At 38.2% G+C, this 17,045-nt stretch overlaps 1 protein-coding gene across 2 annotated transcripts; it reads left to right on the forward strand.

Annotated features, from left to right (window-relative positions):
- The first annotated feature begins 1,326 nt into the window (after positions 1-1,326).
- On the forward strand, positions 1,327-15,804 carry COMMD8 (COMM domain containing 8). 2 transcript variants are annotated; one of them, XM_015072316.3, is made up of 6 exons: positions 3,400-3,721; positions 4,228-4,293; positions 5,977-6,132; positions 10,492-10,644; positions 13,448-13,603; positions 14,672-15,804. In XM_015072316.3, exons 2-6 carry the CDS (start codon positions 4,264-4,266, stop codon positions 14,690-14,692), a joined length of 516 nt encoding a protein of 171 aa, XP_014927802.1. In that variant the 5' UTR covers positions 3,400-3,721; positions 4,228-4,263; the 3' UTR covers positions 14,693-15,804. The 2 variants fall into 2 exon arrangements, with proteins under 2 accessions (XP_026912134.1, XP_014927802.1); XM_027056333.2 differs by lacking the exons at positions 3,400-3,721; positions 4,228-4,293 and adding an exon at positions 1,327-1,483.
- Positions 15,805-17,045: the final 1,241 nt, after the last annotated feature.

Consider the following 17,045-nt stretch of genomic DNA (forward strand, 5'->3'; position numbering starts at 1 on the left):
ACACAATGTTATAGGGAAGATTAATAAGATAAAATATAGAAACTGGCATATAGTAGATGCTTAATAAATATTTTTACCCCAACTTTTACCATATACAAAATCTAGCCCTTTCTTAGAAAACAGTCTCTACCCTCAGTAGACTTACTAAACACGCACAGATTAGGTAGGAGATTTCCAGACTCCTTGTTCATTAACTATTAGTTGAGGGGCTCTTCTGCACAAAGTTGAAGTATCTTAAGATAATTATGTTTCAGTTGGGGCAATGATTGTTGTACATAACTATGTATATTAAGAACTGGAAAGCGCTAAATATTTTAAGTGAGGGAGAGTCATGAAAATTTAGAGGAGGAGGAAATTGCTTTCACCTCCAAGAGATGGGGCACAGAGTAGAGAAAGGGCATCCCAGCTAAACATTGAAGGGTGTCACTAATATGTAGTTTTTCTTTGCATAGCCCACAGAATAAAATAATTACTTTCTCCTCTGTGGTATGCTTCATCACTTTTCACTACTTTTATTATTAAATTTATATTAGACTGTCATTTCTGTTTCTGTCTCCCACTTACTGTGTACTTCTAGTTACCAGGAACTGTCTTATCCCTCGAAATTCTCCAGCATCTGATTAAAGTAACAGCTATAGTGAGAGAAATCACAGAAAATGTTTTTTGGTTAGTTCGACGTTAACCGTGTGGCTGTAGGGTCTGACTTTGCTTAACTTTAGGCTGTGCCTCCTAGCTCTTGTGACTTTTACGGTTGCTGTAAAACACAGAATGCCCAGTTGACTTTGGCTTACAGATAAACAGGGCATAATTTTTTGGTATAAGTACGCCCTATGCAATATTTAGAGCAGACTTATAAGAACACATTGTTCATTGCTTATCTGAAATTTCAGATTTAACCAGGCACTCTATTTTTATTTGTTAAATCTGACTATCCTAGTGACTGATCTTATTTGTTATTTGGAAATGGGGATGAAAATAGTACCCGATAATCTATATAAAGTATCTTGCACACAGGTAAACCCTCACTTAACCTTCCAAATAGAATAGTAAAAAGAGACACATGCCAAGCCTCCGGGACAATGGCCCTGAGCTCAAAACAGGGTTACTCTTATTAGACGGCTTTCTAAGGAGTGCAGAGAAAGTTCGACAGAACTCTGAACAAAGTTGCAACGTGCTTGCGAGATTTGCAAATTTGCTTTCAATATAATAAGCGTGTTTAGCAGACTTACTCCAGGAGGAAAAGGGATTCTCCTTAGTTACAGGGAAAGCGCCGGCTGTGTCTCTGCGCACGCGCACGAGAGCCCCTGCGTCTCCACGCTCGGCCCCCGCCCACCCGAGAGAGTCACGTGGCTGAGCCGTCGCTCGTGAGGCGCGACCGGGCCTTGTCATGTGACCTAGGTTCCTACTTGGTACTGGGATGGAGCCGGAAGAGGGGACGCCCTTGTGGCAGCTGCAGAAGCTTCCAGCCGAGCTGGGCCCGCAGGTGAGGAGAGCGCGGGCGGCGTGGCAGGCGGGGCCCCGGGACGCCCCGGCGTACAGGTCTGGCCCGGTCTGATCGAGACGCGCTGGCTGGGCTCGCCCGGGCTGCCCAGGGCTGGGACGGGGAAGGGGGCGTCAAGTCGGGTGCACGGCCCCCTGCTGCCCCTGGAGAGCTGAGAAGGCCGACGCTTTGGGCGCCACCTCCACGCCCCCGCTTGAAGCTGCCCCTCGAGGGCCTTTGCGAGATGACTCCTCGGCTTTGCTCGCACCTGGGTGGGGGTGGCCCGTCAGCTCCCCGGCGCGGCCCAAGACCCGCTGACTCTGGGCTGGGGAGCGGAGTCCCCACCGTAGTATTTGAAAAACTTACAACGTGGAGCCGGTGGTGTGCAGCATCTCATTTCATTCATTCGTACACCACGCACGCCGGAATGCTGCCCGTGAACCAGGCACAGTGCTAGGTGCCGGGGATAGGCTGGGGACTTGGGGACGTAGAGAAGCACACCCTGCCCCCTGGAGGGCTGCACAAAACAAATTGGTAAGTACTCCCAATAACTGGGCAACTTACTTTCGGTAGGGTGGTCCAAGGTGGCCTTTCTCTCAGGAGGTGACATATACATTGAAACCTTGGGCCTGAGAAGTAGCCTGGCTGTAAGGGATCTGGAAAGAGCCTCGTTCGTTTGTTCGGCCAGCTTTTCACTTAAGTGGGCCTTGTGCTGAGTGCCCAGATGGGATAAGGTAAAACAGTGAGTGAGACACAGCCCGTACTCTGCTGGAGCTTGTATCTAATAAGGAAACCAAACTGAATTATCCAGTAACCAGCTTGTGGGACAGGTAGCAACCCAGATTTGAAGGGACAAGGAGAGGCGTTCCGGAAAAGGAACGTCTCAATTTCTAGGTTGAGTTCCAGAGGACGAGTCGGACTAGACAGGCTAGAAGGGAGAGAATGCTTTAGGCAGAGGAATAGCAGCTACAAGGCTAGAAAAAGGAAACCAGCCTCTGCGGGCTTTGAGGACCTGCTCGAATTCTTGGAGGCTGAAATTCAGAGTGAGAAGCAGGGCAGGGAGACTAAGGCTAGGCAGGCGAGTAGAAAGTCAGGTGTCTCGAGTCTATATGCCACGCTTGTTATTTAGCCTTAATACCAAAGGCATTGGCAGTTTTGAATGTGAAAAATGAAATGTGGAGGCAGTAATTGCATTTATGTAATTACTGTGGGCTGTGAAAGGAGGAGAAAACCCAGTGGTTGCTGTAAGAGGAAAATCTGACTGAGAAGTGAGACTTTCCCCCTTGAACTTTCAAGCAGAAAAACGTAGACCTGAAGGAAATTTGCCCATCCCTGAAAGAAAGCAATATATGCAGAATTGAGCTGCAGCGTTAGGTCTGGGAGCGGAGGTTGTTTGTCCTCAGAAGTCAACCAATTAATACATTGTATTGTAATCAATATATAAGTATGTTTATTCCCATCTCCTCTGTCGCCCAACAATTCGGGCACTTACACAACTTCTTGACCAGGTGGCTTGACTCTGGTCTCCCTCTTATTCTGAACTCCTTCAGGGTAGATAACTTTGTTTTACATTCCCAGTTCTTCAGATTTGTGTTCTGGCTCAAGGTGGGTTCTTGATCAGTGTCCACTGAGGGAAGGAATTAATGCATAGTGAACTCTGCTTAATCATGGGGGGCATTTGTCTGGATTCCAAGCTTCGATGGACTGGCCTTAAGTGTAAATGATTGGCAATTCGGAGTAAGTCCCTATTGTGTTCCACTTATAATGGGTGACAGGTGGGAGTGGGGGCTTACCCTACGTAGTGTGATAGAGGCGTGTGGGGTAGACAGCCTTAAAAGCCCCTCATTTAAGACTTCTTTTTTCCTCTGTTCCATTTGTAATGGGGAAAGTGGGGGGGGGGGAGGGGGAGGTGGAAGGGAACAAACTTAATTCTTATCAGGATCAGGAAAAACCATCTTAACTCTCCTGTGATTTTACAAGTGAGGAAACCAAAATGTCAGCAGAGAGAGTTGGAGTACCGTGCCCAAGGTTGTTAAACTAGTAAGTGGCAAAGGTGAAACATATGTTCAGATCTGTTGGTTGTGAGTCTTTGTATTAGCTTCCTGCTCCTCTCGTCCTTCTACCTGCTTCTTAGTAAGGCCCATAACCTTTCTCATCATGTAGGTTGATGACACCTAGATCCCTGCATCCAGCAAAGAATCTCTTCCTTGGGTGTCAGGCTCCTGCTTAGACACACCCCAGGTACCTCAAATTCAGTGTGTCCTTGGCTGAACTCCTTGTCTTTCCCCCTGGAACTATTCTTCCTGGGATTATAGCCTCATTTTTGGTTTGGAGCACCACTGTTTACCCAGTCACTCAGCCTAAAATTCTGAGTATCATCCTTGGTCCTTCCTCCTTTTCAGTCTCTTTTACCTCAGTACTGCCCCCATTTTGAGTGTCCTCAACTATTTAGCCACCCAGCCTTCCCTCCCCCCATCTAATTTCTTCCTGGTAAAGAGAAGGCAAGTGGCCTTTGGTCTCACCATCTCTCTTTTCCTTTTCTCTCCTTGCATCTCCCAACTTGTTGGGAAATTTATGGAAACATAATGCAAATATGTGAACAGGTTGCTTCCCTGTTGAGACAATTAAAGTCTGGACCCTGTATACAAGGCCCTTTATGATTTGGCCTCCACTCACCTCTCCAGCCTTGTATCCTTTTTTCAAATTGAACATGTGATTGTTCACTTTATTCTTTTATGCATATGCAGTTGCTGGTGACTAGAAATGCCCTTCTTTCCCCTTAAATGGCCAAGTACTACAACAACATAATGTGGGTAGGTGATATCCTCATTTTATTCTTTTAAAAGCAGCCCTTTCTCTTCTTCTCTGTGCTTCTTTGTACTTTCTATAAATTTATAATATAGTTCCTCTCATTCTAAATTGCATTTATGCATTTATGTTTGTCTTTCTCTAATGGACTAAAGCTCTGATATGGTAGCACCTTAATCTTGTTTATCCTCAGTTTTTTCATTTGTAAAACGGGGATAATAACAAGACTTACCCCCTGTATAGGGTTGTAGTGAGGATGAACGCAGTGCTTGGTACTCAGTCAGGGCTCCATATGTGGTATCCATTACAGTTATATTTGCTTTGTATTTCCATTAACTTGTTTAACAAATGGAGTGAAGTGCTCATTACCTATGTTGTACATGTGAATACAAAACATGAATGAATGAATGACTAAAAACATTTATATTCCAAAAGATAGTACTTTATCAGTTTGAGCTCTGTGTTTTGCTTTAGCGTGGGGGCAGTTTGGGATAACATGGGATATGTATAGAGAATTTGGAATGAATTTCAAATTGAGACTGTTGGTGGATGTATGGTAAATAAAAGGTCTGTTCATAGAGGGCATTAGCCATCATTTGGAAGTGGAGTTACCAGTTGCTCATTTCTGTTCTGATATGTGTGGTGTCACAAGGGGAAGAGTCACTGCTTAAAATGAAGTGGACTATGGTCCAGGGGAAAAGATTTGGAAGACTTGTTGTTTAAAATAATTTTCCAGATTATTTGGGTTCAGATACTCTTTTAACAAGACACAAATATCCCCTGGGAAAGAAAGCCATGTTAATCATTTATCTCGAATAGTGCTGACATAGTAGGCAATCAGTTAATGTATGTTAAAGACGTGGAACGTAATACCGGTAGTGGTGGGGGTGGTGGTATTAATAGTGATAATAACAATAATGAGAAGAATGGTAACAATGGCTAGCAGTGTGTGTTTTATACATGCTAGGAATGTGCCAAGTAATTTGCATGTACTCCTTACAACAGCATAATGTAGCTAGATGATCTCCTCATTTTACACACGGAACAGGCACAGAACATCGAAATAACTTGATAAAACTAGTTAAGTAGTGGAACTAAGATTGAAACTAGACAGTTTTATTCAAAAATTCAGTCTTAGTCACTATGTTCAGTTATATATATGTTAGGATTTCTATTGCCGATACTAAGGTAGGGTACAGGGACAGGAATGTAAAAAAAGAAGATAAAGGCACTGACGACTTTCTTGGAATGGACCAAAACAAGTGAGTGTGAATGCTGTGAAAATGGAGGCAAGGGGAAATGAAATTTATAGATCTACAGTAAAAAACTTTGATCTAAAAGTCATACTTTATTATTATTATCATTATTGGTATAAATACAATGTCTAAGGAATCCTAAGGTGAAACTTCTATATTCACCAGCATCCTTTTAGGATTATTGGAGAAACAACAGTGTGTCTATGAAATTATTTCAGCTTCTGAAGGTGGACAGAATTTTAGAAAGTCTGGGATTTTTATTGGAGCTTTAATTTTTAATTAATAAGAGTAATGTTAAAAATAGTTACATTTCAATCTTCAGCTGCTCTTGTGGGTAACATGAGCTGCTCGCAACAGCATTTGTTTCCTACAAGGAAGATAAGTCTGTTTTGTAAGTTTACTTATAATTCACTTACTTTCTTTTCTCTCTAGCTGCTTCATAAAATAATTGATGGCATTTGTGGCCGAGCTTATCCTCTCTACCAGGATTATCACAGTGTTTGGGATTCGACAGAATGGAAGAATGTTCTAGAAGATATTACCAAATTTTTCAAAGCTGTAGTTGGTAAAAATTTACCTGATGAAGAGGTAACTTCACTCCAAATTTCTATATCTCATAATAAGTAATAAGTAGTGTTAACGTTTTTCTCAAGTTGGTTTTAGGGCACTATATCATACAGGAGCCATCATCAGTAAGTATATGTTATATTAACAAAAACATCATAATTTTGAGTAGGCAAATCTGATTGTGGAAGTTCTGGTTCTCTTGTTTTGGTTCTTTATGTTTTTAGAATTGTGATACATTTAAATCATGTAGAAGAAAACCAGAAGTTAGGTAATTGATACCTACATTCGCATTATCACAATTAAACAGTTGTTAACATTTTGCTTTATGTATTACAGGTTTGTGTGTTTGTTTTAGAAACAAGGTATTATAAATATACCCAAATACCACCTGGCATGCCACCCTTCCCCAAGAGATCACAACTTGTTGGTATACATGTTTTGTATTCCATGTTGTAGGAATGTTTATGTCTTTAAGCAATGTATACAATTATTTGAGCTGTTTGAATATGTAACTTGTAAATGATAACATATGTATCCATTTGTAATTTTTTTATGGGATATTGTTTTAGACTTGTCAGTATTGGTAAATGTAGATCTGGTTCTTATATTTTAATTTCTTATAGTATTTGATGGTAGGATTAGCAGGACTTCTTTTTCTGGCCTCCTGATGAACCATTAGATCCTTGCCTCTTTCATTATTATGTATAGTGCTTCTACTGATATCTTGTGTGTGTCTCCTTATACACATACTGTTTACCCAAGGGATACAGGAGTGCTGATGCATAAGGGCACTTGTACCCCAATGTTTATAGCAGCACTTTCAACAATAGCCAAATTATGGAAAGAGCCTAAATGTCCATCAACTGACGAATGGATAAAGAAGATGTGGTTTATATATACAATGGAATACTACTTGGCAAAGAGAAAGAATGAAATCTGGCCACTTGTAGCAATGTGGATGGAACTGGAGAGAGTTATGCTAAGTGAAATAAGTCAGGCAGAGAAAGACAGATACCATGTTTTCACTCACATGTGGATTCTGAGAAACTCAATGGAAGATCAGGGGGGAGGGGAAGGGGGAAAAAAAGTTACAGAGAGGGAAGCAGTCAAACCATAAGAGACTCTTAAATACTGAGAAACTGAGGGTTGATGGGGGGTGGGGGAGAGGGGAAAGTGGGTGGTGGGCATTGAGGAGAGCACCTGTTGGGATGAGCACTGGGTGTTGTATGGAAACCAATTTGACAATAAATTTCATATTTAAAAAAAAAAAAACGTAAAAAAAATAGCATATTGGCCACCTTTTCTAGGATAGATATCTTGAAGTGAAATTAATGGGGTGTCCTTCCATTGAATGGCTTTTGTACCTTGGTAAAAAGTTATTTTGGCATGTTTGTGTAGGTTGCTCGCTTATAAAAAAATGTAGTTTAGGGGCGCCTGGGTGGCGCAGTCGGTTAAGCGTCCGACTTCAGCCAGGTCACGATCTCGCGGTCCGTGAGTTCAAGCCCCGCATCGGGCTCTGGGCTGATGGCTCAGAGCCTGGAGCCTGTTTCCAATTCTGTGTCTCCCTCTCTCTCTGCCCCTCCCCCGTTCATGCTCTGTCTCTCTCTGTCCCAAAAATAAATAAACGTTGAAAAAAAAATTAAAAAAAAAAATGTAGTTTATGTATATTCATTTTGATTTGGATGATATTCTGGGTGGGAGTTCTTTGTTAGAGCTATGTATTTTAAACATCTTCTTCCATTATGTGGCTTGCCTTTTCACTCTTAATGGTGTCTTTTTGTCAACAGAAGTTCTGAATTTTAATCAAGTCCAGTTTTGTCAACATTTCTTTTGATTGTTAGTGCTATTAAAGTCCTGTTTAACAAATAATTGTGCCAAGTCATGAAGATTTTTTTGTTAGTTTTCTTGTAGAAGCTCTCACATTTATGTTACTGGTGCATTTTGAATTAATATTTGTGTGTGGGTTAAGGGTCAAGTTCGCATTTTTTCATATTAATAGCCAATTGACCCAGTACCATTTATTGAAATGACCATCCTTGCCCCATAGAATTTCTGTGCAGCCTTTGTTGTAAATCAGGTAGCTGTATATGTGTTGGTCTGTATCTGGACTCTTTATTCTACTCCATTAGTCTAGTGTATATTTCCCAATACTACAGTGTCTTAATTACTGTAGAATTAAAGCTATGTTACATAGTCTTGATAATAGAAGACTTTCAATTTCATGCTTCTTCAAGATTGCTTTGGCTCTTCTAGGTCCTCTGTATTTTCACGTACATTTTAAAGTCAGTTTGTCAATTTCAACAACAACAAAAAAAAACCCTGGGATTTTGATGCATATTAGTCAACTTGGGCTGCCATAACAAAATACCATAGACTGAGTAACTTAAACAACAAGAATTTATTTCTCACAATTCTAGAGTCTGGTAAGTTAGTCCAAAGTAAAGGTGCTGGCTGATTTGATTCCCTGTCAAGAACCCTTTTCCTGGCTGCAGACTGCCTTCTTGCTGTGTTTCTCATATAGCAAAGGGAGAGGGAAGCATTCTTTCTTAGGTTTCTTTTTATAAGGGCACTAATCCCATCATGAAGGCCCTACCCTTATGACCTATTAAACCTAATTACCTCTCAGAAGGCCCCATCTTTGAATATCATCACAGTGAAGGTTTGAATTTCAACATAAGAATTTTGAAGTGACATCATTCGGTTTGCAGCATGGAGATTGCACTGAATCTCTAAAATCATTTGGGAAAGAATTTATGTCTTAATATTAATCTTCCCAATCCACGAACATGGAATAACATTCCATTTATTTGGAGTACTTCAATTTCTCTATTATTTTGCAGTTTTCAGTATAGAGATCTTGCAAATATTTTTTTAGATTTATTTTTAAGTAATTGATACTTTTGGTGTTAATTTTGTTCTCCACTTGTTTATTGCTGGTATATAGAAGCAATTTTTATATCTTTACCCCATATCCAACAATTTAAAAAAATTTATTTAATGGCTTATAAAACATTTTTCTGGATTTCTTTTGTGTGTACAATCCTTTTCTTTTTAGATTTTAATACCCATTTTTTTTCTTACCTTATTGCAGTGCCTAACACCTTTAAGACAGTGTTGAAACAAAAAACAGTGTCTTATTCCTGATCTTAGGGATTCACAATTTTATCATTTATTGTGTTAGCTGTGTGGTTTTATAGATGTATACTATAAGATTAAAGAAGTTTCCTACAGTTCCTACTTTGCTGAGAATTGTTATCATTAATGGGTATTGAATTTTATTTAATTTTTTTTCCTAAATTTGTTATTTTTTTCTTCTTTATTTTGCTGATGTGGTGTCTTTCATTGGATATTTAAATGCTAAATTAACCTTGCATTGCCAAAATAAACACCACTTGGTCATCATGTATTATGTTTTTATGTATTTCTTGATTTGATTTGCCAATATCTTATTTAGGACTTTTGAATCTGTTTTTGAGTGATATTGGCCCATAGTTTTTCTCTTTGTAATGTCCTTGTCAGGGTGTCAAGTCTTATTCTGGTCTAATAAAATGAATTAGGAAGTATTTTTTCTCTTTTCTTATTCTCTGAAAGAGTTTATGCAAGATTGACTTTCTATCTTCCTTAGTACTGTGTTACTATGTTGTATAATTTTCAAGTATTTGGAGATTTTTTGTAATCAGTTATGATTTAATTATACCATGGTAAAAAAATATATATGATTTGATTGCAGTCCTTTGAAATCTGTTGTGATTTGCTACATGTCTTGTCTTATGGTTCCTTTTGGTGAATGTTCCACATATATTTGAAAATAGTACGTTTTGTAGTTGTTGAGTATAGTGTTCTGCGTGTCAATTAGGTTAAAGAAGATAGTATTTTTTTGATTCTAATCTTTATGATTGTTTTGTGTGTTTTCCTGTCAGTTACTGGGAGATGTGTTAACATTCTAATTATAAATCTAATAAATCTAATTAGACTTACCGATTTCTCTTTTTAGTTCTGCCAAGTTTTGCTACTTTATATATTTTGAAGCTCTTTTATTGGGTGCACACAAATTTATGATTGTTCTTTCTGTTGAATGGTCCTTTTGCCATTCTTTATTTCTTGTAATACTTCTTAAAGGCTACATTGTCTGATATTAATCTAGCTATGCCAGCGTTCGTGGTCTTTGCTTTCATGCTACTTCATCAGTCAGCCCTTTACCTTTTTGTTTTGCAAAAATCTCTTGTTTGTCAGTTACACATTCTCATCTTATTCTAGGTACAGAAGTCTTTTTTTTTTCTTTTACTATCATTTTAAAGGGGTTGTGAAAGGGGAGTGGAGCTATATGTTTACGTTTTAAACAGAAAGGCCCTTTCACTTGCTTTCTGTTTATTTTCATAGATATTTCAGCAGTTGAATCAGTTGAATTCATTTCATCAAGAAGCTATCATGAAATGCTTGAAAAGTAGGAAAGAGGAAATCAAGAAGGCTCTGTTAGAAGAAATAGTTGATATTTCTTCTGCACAGCTACAGGATTTTGACTGGCAGTTAAAGGTGAGAATCTGTTTATAGGCATGTATTTTTTTATCTCATTTTTTGAATGGAAAGAAATATTTATTCTTTTTCATAATATAGATCTAAAATTTCTGTTATTTTAAGTGTCAAAAATTACATTTTTTTACATTATTTATGCATAAGTACAGTACAGACATCCAAAAATATGTAATAAAATTACATTGATAATAAATTTAATTAACTAGAGCTGTGAATCATTAAATATCTTAAATAGTGGAATAGTATGTATTCAACGTATATTTTTGGCTAGAACTTTCTAGCCTTTATTATAGTCTTCCTGAGATTGGTAAATGTGATTCTGTCTCCAGGGGAAAATCTATGTATTATTAAAAGTTAACTTTAATGAACATTTTGAAAAAGAGACTCATGATCAATAGGATTCATAAAAAACAATTTCAGACCAACTTTCCATGCTGTATAGGATACGTAGACCTCAATGAGGAGGTTGTGTTGAAACACGTTGTGTTGAAACATATTGCGTTTCCTCATTTCAGCATGATCCTGGATAAAGTGTCTCATACTGTCTTTGTGGATAAAGTGGAGAAAAATGTGGAACAATTACATAGTTACTTGGGTCATAGCTGGATAAACAACCAAAGCCAGATGTATTTGTGTTATCCAGGGAGGAGGTCTCTGTGATTCTGGTTTTGGCCCAGTCTTTTATGAATATTATGTTTATCAAATCTAAGATACATTATATTAATATAATACAAAGTTTAAAATTATTTTATAGCAAATTACAGCGATGGGCCAAATGAAGCACAATAAATTAAGCAGCAATAACCTAGATAGAGGATTTTTATATAAATAAAACCAACTTAATATAAAAGATATGAGAGGTAGGCCAAAAGTAATATGTATGAGAATATTTAGTTGTTTTGATTTACCAAATGTGGCTTGAGTCAGCAGTATGATGATTCAGTCTTATGTTTTGTTGATAGAAATGCAGTGTTTCAAGCAGTGGGTAGTTCTAATTCTGTTTTTATTCATTTCACTTTTTAGTTAATTTAGTTACTAATGCTTTTAGTTCTGGTTGCCAAATTTAAGAGATACTTAAACAAATTAGTGCCAAACCAGAAAAAAATGAACAGGAACTTAAAATCATGAAGGTTTTTTTCAAACATTTGGGGAAAGGAGAAAACTTAGTAGAAAAATGATAATTCTCTTTAAAGGACTAAAAATCATCTCTATGGATGAGGGACTTGATATACGCTCTGTGGCTACAGCGGCTAGGACAAAGGTTAAGGTTTAAGGTACATAGTTTGAAATAAGACGAGTTCACATTCAACCTAAGGAAAATGTTTTAACACCTATCAGTATCTGAAGATTATTTTAACCTCTTCTTGAGGTAGCACGTTCATCATTGGTGGTATTCAAGCATAGACTGAGAAACCACTTATTGGACACACTGAAGAAGACAATTATCTATAATGTAGACCATCTTTGATACTTCTAAATTAAAAAAAATTTTTTTTAACGTTTATTTATTACTGAGAGACAGAGAGACACAGAGTGTGAGCAGGGGAGGGGTAGAGAGAGGGGGAGACACAGAATCTGAAGTAGGATCCAGGCTCTGAGCTGTCAGCACAGAGCCCGACGTGGGGTTGAACTCACGAACTGTGAGATCATGACCTGAGCCGAAGTCGGTCGCCTAACCGACTGAGCCACCCAGGCGCCCCATCTTTGATACTTCTAAATCTCAGATATGATGAGCCCTGGTTTTTGAAGAGAAAACGGAGGAGGTATGTGAGGATTCAATTCTACAGTGTGTGCATGCCGAGGGTGGACTTAGAGGTTGTTCGTTAGGGAAGTAGTTCCTTACCATTCATTGCATAAGTAAATTTTTGCAAGTAGTAGCACTTCAAAGATTCACTTATTGTGGGGTTTTCTAGCGCAGATTCCAGGAAAATTTGATTTTTCCTTTGCCATCTGCCAATGAAGCCATGGCGCTTGTTTCAAAAAGTATTAGTATCATAAATATTTGGTTCTTCTGTTTCTTCTAGGATTCTCTGTAGACAGAAAATAAGAAGTAGGGAAAATGAGTGTTTTTGCTGAGTGACTCTAATTGAAAGTGGTATCTTGATAATGTGTTTAACAATAATTTGGTAGAGAATTGGCTGATTGTGAATTAAGCGTCTTAATTTCCCAGGCTTTACCAGTGTTTTTGGTTGTATCCTTGTACATGGACTTTCATCCTCTCGGTTTCTTCACATGTCTTTAAGAATTCTCAGTTTCTTGGGGCGCCTGGGTGGCTTGGTCGGTTAAGCGTCCGACTTCGGCTCAGGTCATGATCTCTCGGTCCGTGAGTTTGAGCCCCGCGTCGGGCTCTGTGCTGACCGCTCAGAGCCTGCAGCCTGTTTCAGATTCTGTGCCTCCTTCTCGCTCTGCCCCTCCCCTGTTCATGCTCTGTCTCTTTCTGTCTCAAAAATAAATAAACATTAAAAAAAAAAAATTAAAAAAAAAAAAAGAATTCTCAGTTTCTTGATGCATTGGACCCATTCAGTCCTTCCCGGCCATAACTCTGCGCCGGATTGCTGCTTATGCTACGAAATTCGGACTGGTTGTCCTTTTTTCCCAGTCCGCATCCTCTCTATTCATCCTCCTTTCTCTTTCTGTTCTTCATGTATGTGTTGGTTTGGCGGGGGTTTCTTTGTTTCTTCCTCCTTTTCCTGTATTTGATAGCAAACAGGAGTGTTCTTGTATTGTTAATAAGCTCTGATGTATATTTAATATATTCTTTTTTTTACTACTTATTAATTACTATTTTCCTCATTTTAAACAGCTTGCACTGTCTAGTGACAAGATTGCTACGTTACAAATGCCGCTTTTAAACCTTACTCTAGACGTAAAAGAAAATGGTGAAGTCAAACCATATTCTGTCGAAATGAGTAAAGAAGAGCTGCAGAATCTAATAAATTCCTTGGAAGCAGCTAATAAGGTATTTGTTTTAATTGTGCTGTGTGGCTTAAAATGTTTAAGTGTTGACTGATAGATACCCTTAGAGCAATAGAAGAAAAACTCATAATTGACTTTTAATATTTCTTTTGTTTCTGATCTTTTATGTCAAGCACAGAAAATACCTTGTTGATCTCTTCTGCATCTCTAGTTTTAGATATTAAAAAAATTACAACTTGTAATTTTGACTGCTTAGTTTTGAGCCTAACTTATCAAGTAGTCATTTTTGATAGAATAGTAGTGCTGTTCTCACAGCTAGATTTTGTTTGCTCCAGTGCTCAGTAATGCTAAAACTAAATTTTTACCTTGGGGCTGTGATTCTAAAGAGTTTTTATGATTATAAATAGCTGTGATCCTAAAGAAAAGAGTGTCTTATTTAACTGGACAAATAAAATTGCTTTTATAATCCTCTAAGAATGAGAGACAAAATATGGGTTGTAGTTATTATGACAAAATCAGGTAGGGATAAGATATGACTAATGAATGAGTAAAAATTTTGCATTTACAAAGGGTTGGCTAAATAACAGGAACAATTCCCAGTGTTTATTTAATGAGAAAAATACTTAAACAGTACAAACTGCTGCTGTCAGAAAATAACTGTCTTTGTATATGTATGTTCCTTTCATTATTGCTCAGCTTTTTCTGTGTGATCTGAAATCCATGATTAATGCCAGATACTCTAACCACCTTTCCTTGCCACTGACTAGCCTTCCTAGCCTTACCTCTTTTCAACTCTGCTATCCTCAGTTTTCCTCTACACTTTGCAGATGCCGATTTTAGTGCCATGATGACTGGTCCACATGCCCGGTAACCACATTGGCAGCCTGGCTTGCTTTCGTATGGGGCTGTCTGAAAGGGTGTGTGGTGCGGCCCAATGTAAATGTCAATTGATTCAGAGCCATGGATCCTGGCAGGCGTGCTCCTGTGCGTTGTGCTTGCTTGTTATCAGTTCTCCAGGCCCTTCTTCAGAGATTTCAAAGCACTTCATTAAGCAGAGATTGGCATCAACCTGGAATAACCTGATTTTTTTCCCCCGACTTTGTGTTTTAAGGTGGTCCTGCAGTTGAAATAACTGGAAATGATGAATACCAACACTATCAGATTTCACTGCTACACCTGATAACGGCCGAGTGAATACTGTGTGTTCAGAAAACCTGCAATATACGGACTCTTATGCTGTGCTGAGAAAGCAACAGTGTTGAGATTGCAAAGATAAAAATTTATCAGCTTCCCTAAAGAACAGGAAATGACATGGTTGACTGGAAATGCATAAAAATGATAGATGAGAAAGCTATAATAGCAGTTTATATTTTCGTAATGGCTGTTTTGCCCCATTTATTAAATATTTGAGAAATCTTTATAGATATACAGTTTTATTGAAAGTTGAAAATAGGTTCTAAAGTAATGTAAACATACAAAGCACAAATATACTTGAATGTTGCTTAAAGGAATATATGAATAGCAAGGATGTGTATTATGGATATATATGATTAATTTGTAATATTTTAAAAAATAACTTTTAAAGAATGTATAAGCTGCATATATAACTCAGGAGATTCCATATCTTTCTTATATTTCAAAGGAAAGATTATAAAATGTAAATTTCTTAGAGAAAGAAGCTCTTCTTCAGACATGAACAAGAAAAAGTAATTAAAATTGTGTGAACAGTTTTGAGTTTATGAATTATTAAAATATTACTAGAATAGGAAAAAATGAAAATAACACTGTTACTTCTGCATTTCTGTGTCTGGGAGGGTGTGCTGTGATAAAGAGAATAGATGTCATTGTATAGTGTGTATATAACTATTCAAATATTAGCTAATATTAAATATAAGTCCATTTTTGTTATAAACCCTTAATATTGAGGTTAATAGTTTTCACTGGAAAACAAGCCATTTTTAATTTCAGTTAACTTTAAAAACAAGCATTCTGGGGCGCCTGGATAGCTCAGTCAGTCATCCAGCTGTTTATTTCGGCTCAGGTCATGATCTCAGTCGGTGGGATGGAGCCCTCTGCGTTGGGCTCCATGCTAGCAGTGCGGAGCCTGCTTGGGATTCTCTCTTTTCCTTTCTCTCTGCCCCTACCTCACTCTTGCGCGCATGCGCGCTCGCTCTCTCAAAATAAATATTGAAAAACAACCCAAGCGTTCGGAACAAATAAAAAATGACATTTCATTTTTACATATGGCTTTATTTTAAAACACTGTCTACATAAAGCAGTGGCTCATAATTGATCAGAACCTGCTATCTGCAAGCTTTGTAGCTCATCAGAGCAGTTATCTCATCATACAGATGAAGATAGGCTCAGAGAGGTTCAAAGAACATCTGTGTGTGACCTAGGCAGCGCTACTCAAAATGTGTCCCTAAACTAATGCTAGTCTGTGGACTATTTGTTACAGGTCAATGATTACATGAGGAGCTTAAGCTAGAGCGTTCATCAGCATATTGCTTTTTTCATTGAGAAACGTTAATTTTGGAAAAAAATCAGCTGAACTAAACAGTGTGCTTGGGAGGTAGGTGACTTACTTCCTGTGCAAGTTCCTTGTATTGTTAAGGACCAGAGGCAGTTTGTAGGCTAGCACTTTAAATAGTACAGATGGTCCCTGATGTACGATCATTTGACTTAAGATTTTTTGACTTGACTGGTGCGAAAGCAATATGCATTTGGTAGAAATCATACTTTGATTTTTTTTTTTTTCATTTTGAATTTTGATTTTTTCCTGGCCTAGTAATATCCAGGACACCATTCTTTCCTGATGTTGGGCAGTGGCTGTGCTGCAGCTACCAGGGAACCATGCAGTCATGAGAATAAACCGATACACTGACAGCCATCCTGTACCCATATAATCATTGTTTTTCACTTTGAGTACAGTATTCAGTAAATTGCATGAGGTGTTCAGCACTTTATTAAAGAATAGGCTTTGTGTTAAGATGATTTTGCCTAGCTGTAGGCTAGCATAAGTGTTCTGAGCACACTGAAGGTAGGCTAGGCTAAGTTACGATGTTTGGTAGGTGAGGTGTATTAAATGCATTTTTGACTTATGGTATTTCCAGTTTATGGTGGGTTTTTGGGATGTAACCCCATCATAAGTTGAGGAAGATGTGTACTTATCTAAGGGCCTTCTGAATTTCAGCCGTCCATGCAGTATTTCCATTGAGAAGCAGAAAATCTTGCTCTACTTATTCCTCTCACTACCTTATTTATCACTCCATTAGTATGTTTAACTACCTTATTGAGATCTGACTGATATACTATAAACTCATTTATTTAAAGTGTACAGTCAGGTAAATTTTGACATACATACACCATGAAAGAATCACCTCTATCAAGATTGTGAACATGGCAATCCTGAAAGTTTCCTCCTATTCCTTTGTAATCCCTACTCTTCCACTCCCCCACCCCTGCCGCAACCTCTGATCTGCTTC

The sequence above is a fragment of the Acinonyx jubatus genome, chromosome B1 (assembly GCF_027475565.1).
Source record: "Acinonyx jubatus isolate Ajub_Pintada_27869175 chromosome B1, VMU_Ajub_asm_v1.0, whole genome shotgun sequence".
In the NCBI taxonomy this organism is placed as follows: domain Eukaryota; kingdom Metazoa; phylum Chordata; class Mammalia; order Carnivora; family Felidae; genus Acinonyx; species Acinonyx jubatus.